This window comes from Hypanus sabinus, chromosome 7 (assembly GCF_030144855.1).
Source record: "Hypanus sabinus isolate sHypSab1 chromosome 7, sHypSab1.hap1, whole genome shotgun sequence".
NCBI classification, from domain to species: domain Eukaryota; kingdom Metazoa; phylum Chordata; class Chondrichthyes; order Myliobatiformes; family Dasyatidae; genus Hypanus; species Hypanus sabinus.
Window position 1 is genome coordinate 100,229,837 of NC_082712.1, and position 21,041 is coordinate 100,250,877.

General features: G+C 51.7%; 2 protein-coding genes and 1 long non-coding RNA gene across 10 annotated transcripts in view; 2 read left to right on the forward strand and 1 right to left on the reverse strand.

Moving 5' to 3' along the window:
• The window catches only part of lrch4 (leucine-rich repeats and calponin homology (CH) domain containing 4), a 71,177-nt gene extending 59,200 nt beyond the window's left edge, over nucleotides 1-11,977 (forward strand). For 2 of the 4 annotated variants that reach the window (XR_009513252.1, XR_009513251.1), the window contains 5 exons: nucleotides 4,227-4,360; nucleotides 5,903-6,040; nucleotides 7,367-7,444; nucleotides 7,820-8,804; nucleotides 9,519-11,977. Coding sequence is in view for 2 of the 4 variants with exons in the window: in XM_059975305.1 (XP_059831288.1) it covers nucleotides 4,227-4,360; nucleotides 5,903-6,040; nucleotides 7,367-7,444; nucleotides 7,820-8,011 (542 nt within the window). In the remaining 2 variants the exon portion in view is untranslated. Of the gene's footprint in view, nucleotides 1-4,226; nucleotides 4,361-5,902; nucleotides 6,041-7,366; nucleotides 7,445-7,819; nucleotides 9,497-9,518 lie in introns of those variants that run through there. The other 2 variants (XM_059975306.1, XM_059975305.1) reach the window with 2 other exon arrangements.
• LOC132397055 (uncharacterized protein C17orf114-like) lies at nucleotides 11,504-19,038 on the reverse strand. 5 transcript variants are annotated; one of them, XR_009513254.1, is made up of 4 exons: nucleotides 18,906-19,038; nucleotides 16,235-17,814; nucleotides 15,530-15,639; nucleotides 11,722-11,861 (listed from the first exon to the last, which is right to left on the reverse strand). XR_009513254.1 is itself a non-coding variant. In XM_059975309.1 (3 exons), exons 1-3 carry the CDS (start codon nucleotides 16,351-16,353, stop codon nucleotides 11,710-11,712), a joined length of 381 nt encoding a protein of 126 aa, XP_059831292.1. In that variant the 5' UTR covers nucleotides 16,354-17,373. The 5 variants fall into 5 exon arrangements, 3 of the variants coding, with proteins under 3 accessions (XP_059831290.1, XP_059831292.1, XP_059831291.1); XM_059975309.1 differs by lacking the exon at nucleotides 18,906-19,038 and having other exon boundaries at nucleotides 11,710-11,861; nucleotides 16,235-17,373; XM_059975308.1 differs by lacking the exons at nucleotides 16,235-17,814; nucleotides 18,906-19,038 and adding an exon at nucleotides 15,758-16,046 and having other exon boundaries at nucleotides 11,710-11,861.
• LOC132397056 (uncharacterized) overlaps nucleotides 18,978-21,041 on the forward strand; it is a 16,941-nt gene continuing 14,877 nt past the window's right edge. The window contains exon 1 of the long non-coding RNA XR_009513255.1: nucleotides 18,978-19,127. This is a non-coding gene — a long non-coding RNA (uncharacterized LOC132397056). The remainder of the gene's footprint in view (nucleotides 19,128-21,041) is intronic.

The following is a 21,041-nucleotide window of genomic DNA, read 5'->3' on the forward strand; positions in this document are numbered from 1 at the left end:
GTGTCTGGAAGACACTGTCAGGGTGGTGGTAGAGACAGACATTTACACAGTGGTGTGTGTCTGGAAGACACTGTCAGGGTGGTGGTAGAGACAGACATTTACACAGTGGTCTGTGTGTGGATCACACTGTCAGGTGGTGGTAGAGACAGACATTTGCACAGTGGTGTGTGTGTGTGGAACACACTGTCAGGGTGGTGGTAGAGACAGACATTTACACAGTGGTGTGTGTGGAACACACTGTCAGGGTGGTGGTAGAGACAAGGACATTTACACAGTGGTGTGTGTGTGGAACACACTGTCAGGGTGGTGGTAGAGACAGACATTTACACAGTGGTGTGTGTGTGGAACACACTGTCAGGGTGGTGGTAGAGACAGACATTTAACAGTGGTGTGTGTGTGGAACACACTGTCAGGGTGGTGGTAGAGACAGGGACATTTACACAGTGGTGTGTGTGGAACACACTGTCAGGGTGGTGGTAGAGACAGGGACATTTACACAGTGGTGTGTGTGTGGAACACACTGTCAGGGTGGTGGTAGAGACAGACATTTACCCAGTGGTGTGTGTGTGGAACACACTGTCAGGGTGGTGGTAGAGACAGGGACATTTACACAGTGGTGTGTGTGTGGAACACACTGTCAGGGTGGTGGGTAGAGACAGACATTTGCACAGCGGTGTGTGTGTGGAACACACTGTCAGGGTGGTGGTAGAGACAGACATTTGCACAGTGGTGTGTGTGTGGAACACACTGTCAGGGTGGTTGTAGAGACAGACATTTACAGAGTGGTGTGTGTGGAACACACTGTCAGGGTGGTGGTAGAGACAGGGACATTTACACAGTGGTGTGTGTGTGGAACACACTGTCAGGGTGGTGGTAGAGACGGACATTTAACAGTGGTGTGTCTGGAACACACTGTCAGGGTGGTGGTAGAGACAGACATTTACACAGTGGTGTGTGTGTGGAACACACTGTCAGGGTGGTGGTAGAGACGGACATTTACACAGTGGTGTGTGTGTGGAACACACTGTCAGGGTGGTGGTAGAGTCAGGGATATTTACACAGTGGTGTGTGTGGAACACACTGTCAGGGTGGTGGTAGAGACAGACATTTGCACAGCGGTGTGTGTGTGGAACACACTGTCAGGGTGGTGGTAGAGACAGACATTTGCACAGTGGTGTGTGTGTGGAACACACTGTCAGGGTGGTTGTAGAGACAGACATTTACAGAGTGGTGTGTGTGGAACACACTGTCAGGGTGGTGGTAGAGACAGGGACATTTACACAGTGGTGTGTGTGTGGAACACACTGTCAGGGTGGTGGTAGAGACGGACATTTACACAGTGGTGTGTGTGTGGAACACACTGTCAGGGTGGTGGTAGAGACGGACATTTACACAGTGGTGTATGTGTGGATCACACTGTCAGGGTGGTGGTAGAGACGGACATTTACACAGTGGTGTGTGTGGAACACACTGTCAGGGTGGTGGTAGAGACAGACATTTACACAGTGGTGTGTGTGTGGATCACACTGTCAGGGTGGTGGTAGAGACAGACATTTACACAGTGGTGTGTGTGTGGATCACACTGTCAGGGTGGTGGTAGAGACAGGGACATTTACACAGTGGTGTGTGTGTGGAACAAACTGTCAGGGTGGTGGTAGAGACAGATATTTACACAGTGGTGTGTCTGGAACACACTGTCAGGGTGTTGGTAGAGACAGACATTTACACAGTGGTGTGTGTGTGGAACACACTGTCAGGGTGGTGGTAGAGACAGACATTTACACAGTGGTGTGTGTCTGGAACACACTGTCAGGGTGGTGGTAGAGACAGACATTTACACAGTGGTGTGTGTGTGGAACACACTGTCAGGGTGGTGGTAGAGACAGACATTTACACAGTGGTGTGTGTGTGGAACACACTGTCAGGGTGGTGGTAGAGACAGACATTTACACAGTGGTGTGTGTGTGGAACACACTGTCAGGGTGGTGGTAGAGACAGACATTTACACAGTGGTGTGTGTGTGGAACACACTGTCAGGGTGGTGGTAGAGACAGACATTTACACAGTGGTGTGTGTGTGGAACACACTGTCAGGGTGGTGGTAGAGACAGACATTTACACAGTGGTGTGTGTGGAACACACTGTCAGGGTGGTGGTAGAGACAGACATTTACACAGTGGTGTGTGTGTGGAACACACTGTCAGGGTGGTGGTAGAGACGGACATTTACACAGTGGTGTGTGTGCGGAACACACTGTCAGTGTGGTGGTAGAGACAGACATTTACACAGTGGTGTGTGTGTGGAACACACTGTCAGGGTGGTGGTAGAGACGGACATTCACACAGTGGTGTGTGTGGAACACACTGTCAGGGTGGTGGTAGAGACATACATTTACACAATGGTGTGTGTGTGGAACACACTGTCAGGGTGGTGGTAGAGACATACATTTACACAATGGTGTGTGTGCGGAACACACTGTCAGGGTGGTGGTAGAGACAGACATTTACACAATGGTGTGTGTGGAACACACTGTCAGGGTGGTGGTAGAGACAGACATTCACACGGTGTGTGTCTGGAACACACTGTCAGGGTGGTGGTAGAGACAGACATTCACACGGTGTGTGTCTGGAACACACTGTCAGGGTGGTGGTAGAGACAGACATTTACACAGTGTTGTGTGTGGATCACACTGTCAGGGTGGTGGTAGAGACAGGGACATTTTTAAGACTGTTAAATGGATCTGTGGATGATAGAAGTCTGGAGGGGCGTGCGGGCGGGAAGGGTCAGATTGATCTTGGAGTCGGCACAACTTTATGGGCTAGAAGTCCAGTACTGTCTCATGATAACTTCTAAGAGTATTCAGCCCCCAATCCTTTGATTGGAGTATTACAATAGATGAGTATTACAACCAGGGATTTTGATCACTTTAACTGAGAATTTTTTCTGTGAACCACCTGCTCTTTTTTTCACAGCCGAACCCAAAAAGCAGAGGAAATTGTAAAGCATGGGAAAAAAGTTCAAAAGCTGAAATATCAGCCGTTCAAAAGTATTCATCCCACTTTACTCGGTCCTTCATTCAACCACCTCTCACAGCTGTTACAGCCAGTAAACCTCTTCAAATGAGTCTATTATCTTTGTACAACGTGATGGAGCTTATTTGCCCATTCCTCCTTGCTAAATTGCACACGCTATGCCAACTGGGGAGTGGCGATGGAGCAGCCTTGAGGTCTTGCCAGAGATGTTTGATCGGCTTGAGGTCAGGACTCTGACTGGGCCACTCAAGGACATCAGTTTTCATTTGAAGTCTCTCCGTGCTTGCTCGAACAGTGTGCTTTGGGTCATTGCCCTGTTGGAAGACAAACTTACTCCCCAATTTAAGCTTTCTGGTAAAAGCTAGCAGGTTTTTATACAGGATCTATCTGTAGTTAGCAGCATTCATCTTCCCATCAATCCTGACCAGATTTCCAGTCCCTGCTGCTGGAAAGCATCCCCACAGCATGATGCTACCTCCACCGTACAGGATGGTGTTACCTGGCTGATGTACAGTATTAGATTTATGCCACATGTACTGCTTAGTGTTGAAGCCAAGGAGTTCCACATTAGTCTCAGCCAAGCAGAAGACCTTCTCTACATCTTTACACTATCTTCTAAGTGACACTTTGCAAACTCTTTACAAGAAACAATCTGCTTTTTTTTAAGCCACAGCTTCCTCTTTGCCACTCTTCCTTAAATACCCTTTTTGTGCAAGGCCTTGGGGATTGTGGAGCCTTGAACTGCATCTCAAACATCACAGTACCCTCTCTTGCAAGTGCCATTCTTCTCCTGTGACTAAGTTTAGACCTGGATAGTGTAGCTGTGGTTTCATATTTTTCCACTGGAGTGCTGAAGTACATCCAGTGCCTTGGAGGAGGTCTTGTACCTTTCCCCAGATTTGTGCTTCTCAATTATCTGACTTGTTTTGAATGTTCTTCTGTCTTCATTTTGATTGGGTCTGTTGGACCTTATGGAGAGGGGGTATTTATTCAGATGATCTGCCCATTTTCTACATCAACAAATTAGGTGAGTAGGTAAGGAAATTCACAGTATTGCACCTGGGGAAAGTTAGCGTAGTAATTACAAAGGGGATGAACACTTTTTCAGCTTCAATTGTTGACAGGCTTTGGACTTTTTCTTCTGGTTTGACATAATGCACAATGTTTTTCAAGTCACTATGTTCTATGTCTACAGCCATGAGCCCTGTCTCCCCGGTGAGCCCCACCCAAATATTTCCAGAGCCACCCCTGGACACGAAGCCAGTGGGGAGGTTGCGCAGCCCGGAACAGGCGGCGAATGAGGAAGAGCAGATCGCTCAGCTACGCAAGGTGGGTCCATGAGCAGCTGAACCCCCTTTCCCCTAGCCCTGGCGTGTGCTGTGTAACAGTCCGTTCCCAAACTCGAGGGGCAGGAGCAGGATGACATAGCAGCAGATAGCACCGCTACCTCTCAACCCCACAGAATCCAGTTCTATCTCTATTTGTAGCACTGCCTGTGTGAAATTGGTGCATTCTCCCTGACCCATGAGTCTTCCCAGGCGCTCCAGTTTCTGCCCAAGTCCCAACAACGTGTGAGTCAGAGGGTTACTCTCTGTCAAGTATATGGGTGAGGGCAGAATATGGGTGGAATTGCCAGGGAGGATGGATGGTTGATGGGCAGTATGAACTTCAAGGGCAGAGGGTCCTGTTTCATGTTGGTTTGTTCCATATCTGCCCATATAATGGGATGGTGTGGAGGGAGAGTCACTCTGTGTCTGACCCCAGGAGTGTGTGATGGGACGGTGTGGAGGGAGTTTCACTCTGTGTCTGACCCCAGGAGTGTGTGATGGGACAGTGTGGAGGGAGATTCACTCTGTGTCTGACCCCGGGAGTGTGTGATGGGACGGTCTGGAGGGAGATTCACTCTGTGTCTGACCCCAGGAGTGTGTGATGGGATGGTGTGTTGGGAGATTCACTCTGTGTCTGACCCCTGGAGTGTGTGATGGGACAGTGTGGAGGGAGTTTCACTGTGTCTGACCCCAGGAGTGTGTGATGGGACAGTGTAGAGGGAGATTCACTCTGTGTCTGACCCCGGGAGTGTGTGATGGGACAGTGTGGAGGGAGATTCACTCTGTGTCTGACCCCGGGAGTGTGTGATGGGACGGTGTGTTGGGAGATTCACTCTGTGTCTGACCCTGGGAGTGTGTGATGGGACGGTGTGGAGGGAGTTTCACTCTGTGTCTGACCCCAGGAGTGTGTGATGGGACAGTGTAGAGGGAGATTCACTCTGTGTCTGACCCCAGGAGTGTGTGATGGGACAGTGTGGAGGGAGATTCACTCTGTGTCTGACCCCGGGAGTGTGTGATGGGACGGTCTGGAGGGAGATTCACTCTGTGTCTGACCCCAGGAGTGTGTGATGGGATGGTGTGTTGGGAGATTCACTCTGTGTCTGACCCCAGGAGTGTGTGATGGGACGGTGTGGAGGGAGTTTCACTCTGTGTCTGACCCCAGGAGTGTGTGATGGGACAGTGTGGAGGGAGATTCACTCTGTGTCTGACCCTGGGAGTGTGTGATGGGACAGTGTGGAGGGAGATTCACTCTGTGTCTGACCCCGGGAGTGTGTGATGGGACAGTGTAGAGGGAGATTCACTCTGTGTCTGACCCCAGGAGTGTGTGATGGGATGGTGTGGAGGGAGTTTCACTCTGTGTCTGACCCCGGGAGTGTGTGATGGGACAGTGTGGAGGGAGATTCACTCTGTGTCTGACCCCGGGAGTGTGTGATGGGACAGTGTGGAGGGAGATTCACTCTATGTCTGACCCTGGGAGTGTGTGACAGGACAGTGTGGAGGGAGATTAACTTGTAACCCAGTGGCAATCTGTGTCTTTGGTCAGAGCATTGAGTCGCGGTTAAAACAAACACTGCCCGAGGACCTGGGAGAGGCGTTGAACAATGGTGTGATGCTCTGTCAGCTGGTGAACCACCTCCGGCCTCGATTCATCTCCATCATTCATATTCCGTCCCCTGCGGTGGTAAGTGTGGCCATCCTCACAATGTGACACCTGAGGGTGGGTGAGCTGCTGCTAAACTTGATATTGATTCATTATTGTCACGTACGGAGCTGGTCAAAACATTCAGTCGAACCATTACACAGTGCGTTGAGATGGAACAATAACAGAATGCAGTATCAGGTGTAGCAGCTACAACAAGTAGTAGGTAAACAAAGTACAAGATGAGAACAAGGTAAATTTTGAGGTCCCTCGTCCATTTTATCATACAGTCTTACAACAGACATCCTTCGGCCCACAATGCCGACCATGTACCCTACTCTAGAAACTGCCTAGAATTTCCCTAGCATGAGCTCTATTATCTTTCTGAGCTCTGTGTACCCACCTACGAGTCTCTTAAAAGTACCATATTGCATCTGTCTCAACCAACATTCCAACGACAGGAAAGAAGCTGACCCTGAGCCTGGTGGTATGTGCTTTTGGTCTTTTGTATTTTCTGCCTGTTGAGGGAGGGGAGAAGAGAGAATATTGGGGGTGAGGATTGCTGTACCAAGGCAGTGAGAAGTATAGACACCATTTGGGGGGTGGGGGGCTGGTTTCCGTGATGTGCTGAGCTGGATCCACAAGTCCCCGCAATCCCATACTGACCAGTTGCCATAGTGAGCGGCTGATGAATCCATGTTGGATGTTTCCTGTGACGCACTGATAACAATTAGTGAGGATCAGCGGAGGCATGCCGAATTTCCTCAGCCTCCTGAGGAACAGGAGGTGCTGGGGAGCTCTTCTGGCTGTGACATCGGTGTGGTTGGACCAGGACAGGCTACTGATGGTGTTCACTCCAGGGAACCTGAACTTCTCAGTCCTACACTGCAGGAGCATGTGTCCTGCCCAGCCGCTTCCTGAGGTCAAAGGCCAACTGTTCTGTTGAACACTTGTTGCCATGACAGCACCTCTGGATCTCCTTCCTGTACTCTGGTTCATGTTGGTTGAAATGCAGCCCACTACATCTCAAACTCGTCGATCATTCTGGAGCAGAATCTGGCCAGATGGTCGAGTTGGAGGGGGTGAGGATGCAGCCTTGTGAAGCACCAATCCTGCAGAGATGTTTCTGCCTATTTTGTGATCTGTTGGTGGGATAGGGGAGGGGTGGAGAGGGGTTGTTGGGTCGCCTGAAGCCCAGATTGGTGTTTGGAAAGAGGAAAGTAATCAGGACCATGGTGCACTGGAGGGTTTGGACCTGGGGTGAGGCTGGGTTTGAGGGAGGTTGGGTACTCTCCTGTCTGTCAGAGCCTGCTCTCACTTTCAGTATCTCCACTATCCCTTCCTTCCCCGCTTCATCTGTCCCTCCAGCCAAAGCTGAGCCTGGCGAAGAGCAGGAGGAATGTGGAGAGTTTTCTGGAAGCATGCCGGAAGATGGGAGTCCCCCAGGTGCGTGCTAAACTTTGGTGATTGGGGGAGGTGATGGTGGGAGGGAGTCTGGGCCCGATAGGCATCCGGTGATTTCTCACCTGTTGGGGTGAGCCCATCCTCCCCTGTGTTGGGGTGACGCCTCCCACCAGCTCTCCTCGACCTGCGGGGCTCCCGGGTCAGGAACGTGACTGCCCTGCACTGAGGGAAGCCAGGGTGAAATGGAGACCCGCTCGGGAATAGTTTTCATGTTGTCTCAGTGTTTGGAGCCTTGCTCTTAGTGTGCTGTGTGTAACTCTGCTGTCTCTGCCTCCCCCTTCCTGCCCTCTCTACCCTGCCCTCTGCCCCCCTCTTCCCTCCCCGTGTGTGTCTCCCTCCCTCTGCCCACCCCTACAGCTCGATCTCTGCTTGCCGTCCGACATTATGCAGGGCCGGGTGTCCCGGCTCCGAAGGACGGTGCGGGAGCTGCTGGAACGGGCCGAGGCGGCGCCGCACTGCCCGAAGCACCATCTCGCCGGCTTCTCCGTCTTCTACGTCTGCCTCATGTTGCTGCTTTACCTGGCCTACCGTCACGTCCCGACCTTCTAGTGGGGTGGGGCAGTACTGGGAGGTGTCTAGAAATGAACCGGGCGGGGTGAGACCGGGCCTTGAGGTGGAAGGTGGCGTCTCCTAGCCTGGGAGTCCTCACTGTCCCGAGGGTGGATTCACTGGGTGTTGTGGATCCTGGGAAGGAGCGTGTCTCCAGGTGGGATCCCGGTAGTTAGAGTTACGGGTTCAGAGCTGTCCCGGGGGATCGGCTGTAACTAGGTCCTGAGTGTCTGGGACGTCAGCCCTATCTCCCCCCCCTCGGGATCAGGTGTAATTTATTCTGTGGAGGGGGGAGGTGCTCCCCGGGGTCAAACCCTGTAGTGTACAGAGTATATGTACAGTCGGTGCCGGTGGTGCCTTAATAAAGATGCGAATGTGTAGCCACTGACTGCTGTCGTTGTGGAGGGGAGGGGAGGGACAGGTCTGTCCGCAAGCTGTCTGTCCTGTCCGCTGTCTGTGTCGCCTCACACTGTCCTCGAGCACCGGCCGCCCCGGGAGAAACGAGGGTTTAGGGGGAGGTGCGGTGATACCTGAAGGGGAGGGGGAGATGGCGTTGAGTTGGAGGGGGTTAGTTTTAGAAAGCAGCGGTTCTGCGCTTCGGACACAGACATCCGCCCTTGCGCCCCCGCCCGCTTCGGACACAGACATCCGCCCTTGCGCCCCCGCCCACTTCGGACAGTGGCCCTGGGTCCCAGGCTGATGGCGGTGCCAGCGGGCGGTCATGGTTTTGTTCCAGACGGGAAGCCCAGACCGCGCGGATCCTGGAGAGAGACGCAGCTTCTGATGGATTCAGGTAAAGAGCCATAGAGAGTCACCATCCCTGACTCCGGGAGTGGGGAGAGGAATAGGGTGCATGGGTGCATGGTGTAATTAACGCGGGTGTGTGGGCTCAGGGCAGTGGAGGGGTGCACAGGGGTTCGCTTCCTGAGGCTTCACTCTTTGCCCCGCTCCCGGCCCCACACCCACCTCCTCTGTATTGTGGGTCCTTCTGTCGCCAACTCGCATGTATCTGAACACTGCCGATAACTGGGGTTGTGTGTGGGGTCTTTACCCCCTGTTGGGATGGGGTTGTTGAGAGATTACGACAGTGCTCCTTCTCGGGGCTCCCCTCCCTACCCCTCCTCATCAGCCCTTTCATGAACTGGGACACACAGTCGGAGACCGGCACCACTGGCCTGTTGATAGCACATGCTTAGGCTGATGGCATAGTGTCGATCTTGTGACCTGCTCTACCAAAGGGTAACCTTTCCCTCCTACAAGGCCCAATCCTTTAGTTCCCATCCACCCACCGATATCTGATCTCCAATGCCGCCCCGGGGCCATTCCAGCAATAAACCTGCCCCCTCGCTCTGATCAACCCCAAGGTTTATTCCCTTGGTATTGACCCCTTCCCCATTCTCCCGTCCCCGCACGTTGTCTCGGAAGGAGCCTCGTTGGACTGGACTTGGGTCCCCGAGTTTCCTTCGATACCCTATGCACTTTCTGAAACTTTCCCTTGCTCCTCTAGGACATACTTTGCGAGTCCCAGCACATCCTGGAGGAGGACGGGCTGCTGCGGGTGGCGGAGACTGTGCGGCACTTGGAGCTGGCGGCGCGGCGCAAACCGGTGCGGCTGGCAGAGGGAGAGTGAGGAGGCCGGTGGCAGAGCCCGGTACGGGCCCGGAGCACCCGACTATAACGTTTATGCCTTCCGCATCATCCACCACGAGGTCTGATGTCCCGGGACAGCTCTCTCACAGACTTGGTCACGTCATAGACGGGAGTCCGTTCTGTTATCGAGTTCGTACTATCTCTGCAAGAACAGTTCATGTGCCCTCTCCCCAAGACACTGAAAGCGCCTTGAGATGATCACGCAGCTTTTCGCAAGTGAATCTGCCCCAACATCCCCTCATTTTACTTGCGGCGTTTAAAGGGAACATTTCTCTCTCTTTGGGGACCTTCCAATTCCGACCTCTTTCGTTCCATTTCCTTGTCCGCCAGTTGTAACGTTATTGTTGCCTTGACAACTTTGGACCATAACCTGTAACAGGCACCCCCTGTATAACACGCGCATTTCTCGCTCTGTCAAATCTCAGAAAAAGTCCTTGACCTGAACGATTGACAGTGTCTCCCTCTCCTCAGACCTTACCCGGCCTGCTGCTTGCCGTACGTACTTTCGAGATTCCGGCATCAACCCTGTCGGAGTCTCCCGTGGAAACAGTCCCCCTCGCATCCAGGTCCCCTCGTACCACAATTCTAAATACAAACTCCAGAAATAATGTCCCCATTCCTGGAATTATTTTGGTAAATCTCTTCTGAGCTCTCTCCAAAGGCGTCACGTCCTTGCTAACGTGTGGTTCCCAGAACCAGCCACAGGGCTCTATCTTCTTATCCAGAGCTAATCCATAGTCTACAGTGTTGTGGACGGGTTCACGCTGTGCCTCTTCATAAAACTAGGACACAGTCTACATTTAGCCCCCACGTCCCTGTCTCAAGCTGCCTTCAGCATTGAACAAACACCCTCACCCTTCCGTCACTATCGCCACTGCTTTCTCCCTCCTCTTCCCCCCCGCCCCCAAAAACACATATGGAACACCTACGAGGGACTGTTCACGTCAAGCTAGTTTCCTGTAACTGCAGTTGGGGTGGGGATAGACCCCTCTCCCACAGCCTGGACGAACAGGCAAGTTTACCCCACCCACCAACTCGACGTGAGGTTATAGTGACCGTTGGTGAGATTCTGTTCCGCACTAAGCTCCTGCTTATCTGGGCTGTGACGTCCCAACGTGGCGAACGGGAACTGCCCTCCGTGATTGTTACGGATTCGCACGGATGGTGCTCATACTGACCGTCCCTCCACAGTCTGCCCCCCACCCTCGCGGTCGGCACAGATCAGCCAATCACATTAATTAACAGTCAGGACTTCCCATGTGGCTGACGCAACGAGCACTGTGATAGGTGATTGCTCCCGCACTCTCCGCCCAATGAACCCCTTCTCAGTAATATTCGTCGCCCATTGGATCAACTGCCATTCACACTGTTAGCCGATTGGTTCCCCTCCCATTCGTGCTGTTGGCTAATTGCCAATGGCACCGGGGCCGAGATCGTGGGCGCCTGTCTCCCTGCAGAATGGGTATTCTCCATTTACCCCTGTCCCCAAAACACATTAACAACTCCTCCTAACCAGGAGTTTATTGACAAAGCGTTTACACTGGCATCCAGCAGACAGCGGGCGTGGTTGCCCACGGCCAATTCCTTCACAACCAGTCTACTCTCAGCTGTAGGAGACGGTGCCACTTTGCAGTCGCCTGCTCTCCAGTACCGGGGTCGCATATCATTTCACCTGCGGTCTGAACGTGGTAAAGGACAGAGGGAGACTGATACGGGAATATCCCTGGCTATGCAGCTAGCTAAACAGAGCGACTGCGTAGCATAGGATAAGTGTGTCCAGCATAGCCATGGTGGGCCGAACGGCCTGCTTTCATACTCTGACACCACACTGTGAACATTCATTCAACCAGAGGCGAAAATGAATCCGTACACAAACCGGGCGTCGCCTCCCATCAGCCGGCCGAGGGCAGATTGCTGGAGACTTGCTGCCAGCCTGCGCCCCTCCCCAGTCCCACCCAGCAGGGTGACGGACAGTCTGATTGTCCAGCGAACGGACACGGCTCGGCCAAGCATCCCGGGACCCGGCGCCTGTGGCCATACGTTGAGGGTCAGATGGTGGAGTTTATGGCCGAGGTGGGCGAGTCCAGCTCGTGTCGGAAGGAAACTCTTGCTTTCTCGCTGAAGTAAGCACCGTAACCAAGATTGCGGCCGCCAGCCCCTGGCTTGATCGGGTGCACTGACTCCAGTGGGGATACAGGACCTGAGCGGAGCGGAAATCACACAGGATTAACCCAGGACACATTCTGCACAGATGTGTCCTCATAATCCTACCCCTTCCCTCGCCGTGCATAGTACACCCGCCCCCCCCCCCCCCCCCATTTCCTTCACACTAACCTGTGCACATTTACCCAGTCCCTCCCTATGAGTCAAGCAGAAATAATAGAACATCTCGAGGTGGGGGGCCGTGTCGGGAGGGGCTCATCTGTTTATTATCTGTATGAAAAGGTCGGGGTGAAGGGATCAGAGGCGACATATGCAGGTTTTCTGGAGGGCAGAGCGAGGTTAGTGTTTACTACTGGGTGGTAAGGCAATTCGGACGTGGTCCGCGATGGAGCGAGGGGACAACAAGATGGTGGCAAAAATACCCATAGAGAGAAAGGTGGAATTCATTTGATGCTGGTGGGAGACTAAACGTGTCGGTGTTCCGACGACCTTGTGCATCTTTATACATTCGGCCCATCGAGTCTGCTCCGCCATTCCATCATGGCTGACAGTTGTCTCACGGGAAATCGGGACTGGGATTGTTGAGGTGGCTTCGTCCTCCACAAAGGGCGGGATCTTCTGGTGGCCATCCATTTCAGTTCGACTTCCCTTCCCATCATCGCCAGTCCCCTCTACTGCCACGAGGAGGCCAAACTCGAGTTGGAGGTGCAACACTACAGGAGAGGTTTCCATTCCAGGGCATTCGTGTTCTCATACCAGGCCGTGGTGCAAGCGGGATAAAATATCGACACAGCATCGTGGGCCAAAGAGCCTATATATCGTGCAGCAAGTTTTCTATATTCTCGTGACAGGCCTGAGCACAAGGATGACATCTTCCTCGAATTATCCAGGGTCCGGTGAGATTACCCACAGTCTGCATACAGGAAGGAGAAACGTACGGGGGTGGGGGGGGGGAGGAAGGATGTTGTTTGAAAAGACTAGAAACCAGTTCTCCTGGTTAGAAAAATGAGAGACAATCTCGTTGGACCAGCTCAAAGTGGCAGATGGAATTTAGTGCGGGATTTTATTTCAGTAGGAACAACAGGGTGGGTCTTGCATAGTGAACGGCAGAGCAGTGAGGATTGTGCTAGAACAAATTGATTTGGGGATCCTGATCCATAATTCGTTGAAAGTAGCATCAAGGCACTTGCAGAGCGCCAGATAGGAAAGGTTTGGGGGGATAGGGATCAAACAATGGCAAATGGGACAAGATCAGATTGCAGTCATGGTTAGCATGGACCAGTTGGGCCAAATGGCCTGTTTCTTTGTGGTATGACTCTATAACTCTGAAAGCTTTTGGAACATTGGCCTTCATAAATCAAAGTACTGAGTAAAGGAGATTATATGTTATGTTGGAGACTTTGGTTGGACCTAGTTTGGAGTTTTGGGTCACCTACCTATAGGAAAGATGTAAATAAGGCTAAAAGAGTACAAAGAAAATGTACAAGGATCTTGCTGGGTCTGGAGAACCTGAGTTATAAGGAAAAGTTAGGTCTTTATTACTTGAAACGTAGAAAAGTGAGAGGAGATTTGATAAAAGAATACAAAATTAGGAGGGGTATATGTAGAGTAAATGCAAGCTGGCTTTTATTTTACTGAGGTTGGGTGGGACTACAAGAGGTCATGGGTTAAGGCTACAAGATGAAAAGTTTAAGGGGAACATGAGGGGAAACTTCTTAGAAACATAGAAACAGAAAATAGGTGCAGGAGTAGGCCATTCGGCCCTTTGAGCCTGCACCGCCATTCAGTATGATCATGGCTGATCATCCAACTCAGAACCCTGTACCTGCTTTCTCTCCATACTCCCTGATCCCTTTAGCCACAAGGGCCATATCTAACTTCCTCTTAAATATAGCTAATGAACCGGCCTCAACTGTTTCCTGTGGCAGAGAATTCCACAGATTCACCACTCTCTGTGTGAAGAATTTTTTCCTCATCTCAGTCCTAAAAGGCTTCCCCTTTATCCTTAAACTGTCACCGCTCATTCTGTACTTCCCCAACATCGGAAACAATTTTCCTGCATCTAGCCTGTCCAATCCCTTTAGAATTTTATACGTTTCAATAAGATTTCCCCCCCCCCTCAATCTTCTAAATTCGAGTGAGTATAAGCCTAGTCGATCCAGTCTTTCTTCGTATGAAAGTCCTGCCATCCCAGGAATCAATCTGGTGAACCTTCTTTGTATTCCCTTTATGGCAAGAATGTTTTTCCTCAGATTAGGGGACCAAAACTGCACACAATACTATAGGTGCAATCTCACCAAGGCCTTGTACAACTGCAGTAGAACTTCCCTGCTCCTGTACGCAAATCATTTTGCTATGAATGCCAACATTTGCCTTTTTCACCACCTGCTGTACCTGCATGCCCACCTTCAATGACTGGTGTACAATGACACCCAGGTCTTGTTGCATCTCCCCTTTTCCTAATCGGCCACCATTCAGATAATAATCTGTTTTCCTGTTCTTGCAACCAAAGTGGATAACCTCACATTTATCCACATTAAATTGCATCTGCCATGAATTTGCCCAATCACCTAACTTATCCAAGTCACCCTGCATCCTCTTAGCATCCTCCTCACAGCTGACACCGCTGCCCAGCTTCGTGTCATCCACAAACTTGGAGATGCTGCATTTAATCCCCTCGTCTAAATCATTAATATATATTGTAAACAACTGGGGTCCCAGCACTGAGGCTTGCGGTACCCCACTAGTCTGCCTGCCATTCTGAAAAGGTCCCGTTTACTCCCACTCTTTGCTTCCTGTCTGCCAGCCAATTCTCTATCCACATCAATACCATACCCCCAATACCGTGTGCTTTAAGTTTGCACACTAATCTCCTGTGTGGGACCTTATCAAAAGCCTTTTGAAAATCCAAATATACCACATCCACTGGCTCTCCCCATCCACTCTACTTGATGACCGACTCTAGCATTTTCCCCACCACCGATGTCAGACTCACCAGTTTATAATTCCCCAGTTTCTCTCCTTCCTTTTTTAAAAACTGGTTACATTAGCCACCCTCCAATCCTCAGGAACTAATCCAGAATCTAAGGAGTTTTGATGCATCCACTATTTCTTGGGCTACTTCCTTAAGCACTCTGGGATGCAGACCATCTGGCCCTGGGGATTTATCTGCCTTTAATCCCTTCAATTTACCTAACACCACTTCCCTACTAACATTCCCCTATTTCACTCAGTTCCTCCATCTCACTAGACCCTCTGTCCCTTACTATTTCCAGAAGATTATTAATGTCCTCCTTAGTGAGGACAGAACCAAAGTAAATTGGTCTGCCATGTCTTTGTTCTCTATGATCAATTCACCTGTTTCTGACTGTAAGGGACCTATATTTGTCTTGACCAATCTTTTTCTTTTCACATAACTTCTTCATTCAGAAGGTGGTGAGAGTGTTGAACAAGATGCCAACACAACTGGTGCATGCGAGCTCGATTTCAACGTTTGAGAGAAGTTTGGATAGCTACATGGATGGTAGGGGTATGGAGGGCAGGTCGATGGGGGAGACGAGAATTGGGCTGAGCCGTGATGGATTGGGGAGCAGACTCCGATGGGGCGAATGGCATAACTCTGCTCCTCTGTCTCATGGTGCTGTGAGTTGGGAACAGGCAGTGGTGCTCACCGAGAGTGGTGGTGGTGGAGAGAGAAATACTCACCTTCCGGCCTCTGCCTCTTGGCCAACTTGCCGCGCTCCCTGCGCCTGTTGTACCAGGGGAAACACTTAAGTACGTCCACGCCCATCGCCTGCCTGTCAGCGAGCCGTGTCCTGTGACAAGGTACCGGTCAGCATACTCCTCTGCTATCCCTCAGCCGGAATCAGGCCACCCCACACCCTTCCTTCGTCTGTCCCCTTCCCTCACACGCCCGCCAAACTCCCTCCCTACCTGTCCGCCACCCCTTGCTCCAGGCCCGACTGTGGGGCGCGGCGCCGCAGCAGCCGACGGATCCTCCAGCCAGGGGTAGGTCTGAAGGACACGGAGGAGGGCCTTGCGCTGCGCTGTCCACACCCTCGCCTCTCTTTACCCCCCAGTGGCCGGGGCATGAACCCAGGCAGATCGCCCCTTCCTCTACCCTCCCCCGAGTCGCTGAGAATTCTCGCTGATCACAGCGGATTCTCCGCGCCGTTTGTTTAATCCCCTGAAGCAAACCCGTGTGCGCGACGGGCCCGCAGACACCTACGGAATTCACTTCTGACGCTGGCCGTGGGACCCGAGCCAATATCCCTGAGCTCTCCCTCGGGTTCTGCAACGCTGCAGACGAATCGCCACTGGTCGCAGAGCAGAGTAACCCAGGGAGTGCTGGCAGACCGACCGCAGGATCCGCTCGGGGGTGAGGGGATACACGTGTGGCACTATACATACGTGAAAGCGGGGTACATAAGCCGAAGGGTCACAGTGACGTGGAGTGATGTTCTGAAGTTAACTCCCGCCAGTAGCGACCTGCCTGTGAACTGCTCCGTGTATCTCAGGGTTTCCCCCATAGCAGGCGGCCTAGTGCCCAGTCCCGCTGTCCGGGGAGACACGGACCACACTCAGACCCTTTCTCCGAGGAGACACTGGCGCGGTCAAGGCTTGTCCCCCCGGACCCGTGCCAGCACAGAGGAATTGCACTACGCTACTTGCAGGGACAACAACCAGTATTCAATTCCGCCTCAGTCTATAACGAGTTGTACACTCTCCTCATAACCACGTGGGTTTCATCCAGTACTGCGGTTTCCACCCACATTCTGAACAGGTACTGGTTAGGGTTAGTAACTCGTGGACACGCCAGGCGCATAGCGATGCTTGTACATCCTCAGACCGTGTCGGTCGGTGCTCCGATCCATCGATGTACAAGCTAATCTTTTAATATTTTCATTGACCAAGTCTGCACAGTGCACAACAGAAGATACTGAGGCCGGCAGGGTGTCTCACCATTCAGACAGAAGGCACAAGAGATTCTGCAGATGCTGGAAATCCAGAGCAACACACACAAAATGCTGGAGAGACTCAGCAGGTCAGGCAGCATCAGTGGAGAGGAATAAAAGTCGGTGTTTTGTCCTTCATCAGGACTGGAGAGGAGGGAGTAAGAGAAGAAGATAGGTGATAGGTGGGTAATGAAAAGAAATCTGATAGGAGAGAACAGTGGGCCATGAGGGAGGGGCACCAGGGCGAGTGATGGGAGGATTCTGAGGTCCGGGGAGGTGAAAGAGAGGAGATAGTGAAGAGGAAAACAGATACAATAGATGACCCCAACAGACTCACAGGTGTCGCCTCAGCTGGAGGGACTGTGCTGGGGCCCTGAATGGTGTTGAGGGAGGAGATGTAGGGGCAGGCGTAGAACTTGTCTTGCCGCAGCTGTTCTGGAGGAAGTAAGACCCTGTGAGGTTTGAGCGTTGATGCAGCCAGCCAGCCGACATGGATAGGTGCCAAAAGGGAGATCAGTGGGGAGGGTTGAGTGGACAAGGAAGGGGCACAGAGAGTGATACACTTGTACCAGTGCATATGTCAATAAACTCAGCTTTGATTTTACCTGATCTTTACTCAAAGTACATTTATTATCAAAGTACATATGCAGTACACAACTCTGAGATTCATCTTCCCACAGACAGCCACAAAACAGAGAAACGCTATGGAACACATTCAACAAAAACACCTAATGTCCAAATAAGGAACAAATCGTGCAAATGGAAAAAAAATAATTCAAAAACATCAAACTACAATCATCAAACCACCGAGTCCTTAAAATGGTCTAGGAATGTTTAGTTCAGTTCAATTTTGTGCTGTGTCATTGGTTGACTGCAGTTTGCAGAGCCAGTCCGCCTCAATCAAAATTGGACAAAATAGCAACATGAACTACAGAATCAATCCACAAACCACTGATCAAAGCTCGCCCGAACCCTGAGACTCTGGCACCATCCTCCAGCAGGCAGGAATATGATTCAAGATTGTTTATTGTGATCCTTCAGTAGACATGTGTAAAGAACAACAAAATGATTGTTACTCAGGATGTAATAAAAACACAATAAGCATAAAAAACACAGTAAATCTCAACATGAACAATGTTCCCAGGCCTGTTGAATGTGGCTAGGGTTAGTTATACACAGAGTTTTAATGGCAGTTGGCAGTCCAACTCTAATGTGCATTATTGCTACCAACTGGACAGGAGTGTGGTGTAGGGAATTGGGGGGAACCCTTCATTACTTCTCTTTCAAATCCCCATAGATTGTACGTAATGAAAGATGATACTGTGGATTAAAGTCACTCCCATAATTTAACAAAGCTTAAAAATGTAAACTATCCACCCCAAAGATTGTGATGAAGCCTGCATCTGCTTTCTTTCAAACTTATAGGCTTCGAAATAGTATTTGTTCAACTATTTCATAATGATGACAAAACCTACATAACCTACATTGTTGGAATAAGGTTTCCAACAAGATATAAGGAATAATTAAGTAATGTCCAATCCTAAATCGTGTCAAAATAATTGTTCTTTTAGTTTTATCCCCTCCTCCCAAAACCTAACAGTTTTATGTAGTATGTGGTGTCTCTCCTTATGCCCATTACCCCACGAGTCTTGCCATAACCCTAATTCTTAACCCTACCAACCTCTTGGCTTCTGATTTGCTAAGTTGCAAGGTCTATATCCACAGATGAAATTTTAACAGCTTTTATAGCTAAACAATCAACCCGCTCAGTCCCCTCGACGCCTCAGTGTGCTGGGACCCATAAGAAGAGACGTGTAAACCAAAACCTTGTAGATGAAATAATGTTTGATGAATTTCCAACAGTCAATCTAACCTACAGCGAGAATGGCCTACTTTAAGACTCATCAAAACAGAAAAGGAATTTGAACAAATTACAACTTTACGTGGACAATTTTCCCCCACCCACCTTAAGTTTTAGTTAGTCTCTGGCAGCGCTGACATTCTGCATTCGAGTTGGTGAACTGCGCTATAGGACATACAGAAACGGATGAGAAAGGAATGCACGCGCTAATCTGAACCAATGAGATCATGCGGACTTTAGAGGCGGGAGTGAAATTATGACTGACAGCTCATTCCACCATTGGGTGGTTAGGGACGCGGGGCGGTGCCCATCGAAAAGAGGAGGGTTGAGGGCCGGTCCCTGGTGAGTAGTTCCGGTTCCTGTCGCCGCCTCCCTGGCAGTCGAGTGGCGGTTGTGAGACCATGGTGGCGAAGCAGCGGATCCGGATGGCCAACGAGGAAGCACAGTAAGAACATCACCCAGCGCGGGCAACGTGGCGCGAAGCACTGTGAGTACCCAGCAGCCCCGGGCTGCCGTCGCCCATCGGCTCCCGGTGCCCAAATCCTACTGTTTACGTGGCTCTTCGGCAGTTTGCGTGCACTCCGGTTACGTCATGACGTTGCCAGCTGATTGACTTTCGTGGGGACCCAAGGTTTTGATTGGTGACCGCTAAAGTCAATACAGTAAAGTTCCTCCTTTTTGCCTTCTCGTGGCCAATTATTTGTAAGGGGGCGGGTCATGTAATGCCAGCTCAACGGGGGTGGGAGAAGAGCGCGACGGAAGGGGATAATGACCGGGGGGGGGGGGAGGAAGAGTGCCGGATAATGATGGGGAGAGGTAAGGAGAGTGCCTGTTGGGGGGGGTGCCGGATAATGATGGGGAGAGGTAAGGAGTGTGCCTGTTGGGGGGGGTGCTGGATAATGATGGGGAGAGGTAAGGAGAGTGCCTGTTGGGGGGGTGCTGGATAATGATGGGGAGAGGTAAGGAGAGTGCCTGTTGGGGGGGTGCTGGATAAGTGATGGGGAGAGGTAAGGAGAGTGCCTGTTGGGGGGGTGCTGGATAATGGTGGGAGAGGGTAAGGAGAGTGCCTGTTGGGGGGGTGCTGGATAATGGTGGGGAGAGGTAAGGAGAGTGCCTGTTGGGGGGGTGCTGGATAATGATGGGGAGCGGTAAGGAGAGTGCCTGTTGGGGGGGGTGCCGGATAATGATGGGGAGCGGTAAGGAGAGTGCCTGTTGGGGGGGTGCCGGATAATGATGGGGAGAGGTAAGGAGAGTGCCTGTTGGGGGGGTGCCGGATAATAATGTGGAGAGGTAAGGAGAGTGGCCTGTTGGGGGGGTGCCGGATAATGATGGGGAGAGGTAAGGAGAGTGCCTGTTGGGGGGGTGCCGGATAATGATGGGGGAGGTAAGGAGAGTGCCTGTTGGGGGGGTGCTGGATAATGTGGGGAGAGGTAAGGAGAGTGCCTGTTGGGGGGGTGCCGGATAATGATGGGAGAGGTAAGGAGAGTGCCTGTTGGGGGGGTGCTGGATAATGATGGGGAGAGGTAAGGAGAGTGCCTGTTGGGGGGGTGCTGGATAATGATGGGGAGAGGTAAGGAGAGTGCATGTTGGGGGGGTGCCGGATAATGATGGGGAGCGGTAAGGAGAGTGCCTGTTGGGGGGGGGTGCCGGATAATGATGGGAGAGGTAAGGAGAGTGCCTGTTGGGGGGGGTGCCGGATAATGATGGGGAGAGGTAAGGAGAGTGCCTGTTGGGGGGGTGCTGGATAATGATGGGGAGAGGTAAGGAGAGTGCCTGTTGGAGAGGGTGCCGGATAATGATGGGGAGAGGTAATGGAGAGTGCCTGTTGGGGGGGTGCCGGATAATGATGGGGAGCGGTAAGGAGAGTGCCTGTTGGGGGGGGGTGCCGGATAATGATGGGGAGAGGTAAGGAGAGTGCCTGTTGGGGGGAAGAGTGCCGGATAATGATGGGGAGAGGTAAGGGAGAGTGCCTGTTTGGGGGGGGTGCCGGATAATGATGGGGAGAGGTAAGGAGAGTGACTGTTGGGGGGGGTGCCGGATAATGATGGGGGGGGTAAGGAGAGTGCCTGTTGGGGGGGTGCTGGATAATGATGGGGAGAGGTAAGGAGAGTGACTGTTGGGGGGGTGCTGGATAATGATGGGGGGGGTAAGGAGAGTGCTAGTTGGGGGGGTGCTGGATAATGATGGGGAGGAGGTAAGGAGAGTGCCTGTTGGGGGGGTGCTGGATAATGGTGGGGAGAGGTAAGGAGAGTGCCTGTTGTGGGGGGTGCTGGATAATGGTGGGGAGAGGTAAGGAGAGTGCCTGTTGGGGGGGTGCCGGATAATGATGGGGAGAGGTAAGGAGAGTGCCTGTTGGGGGGGTGCTGGATAATGATGGGGAGAGGTAAGGAGAGTGCCTGTT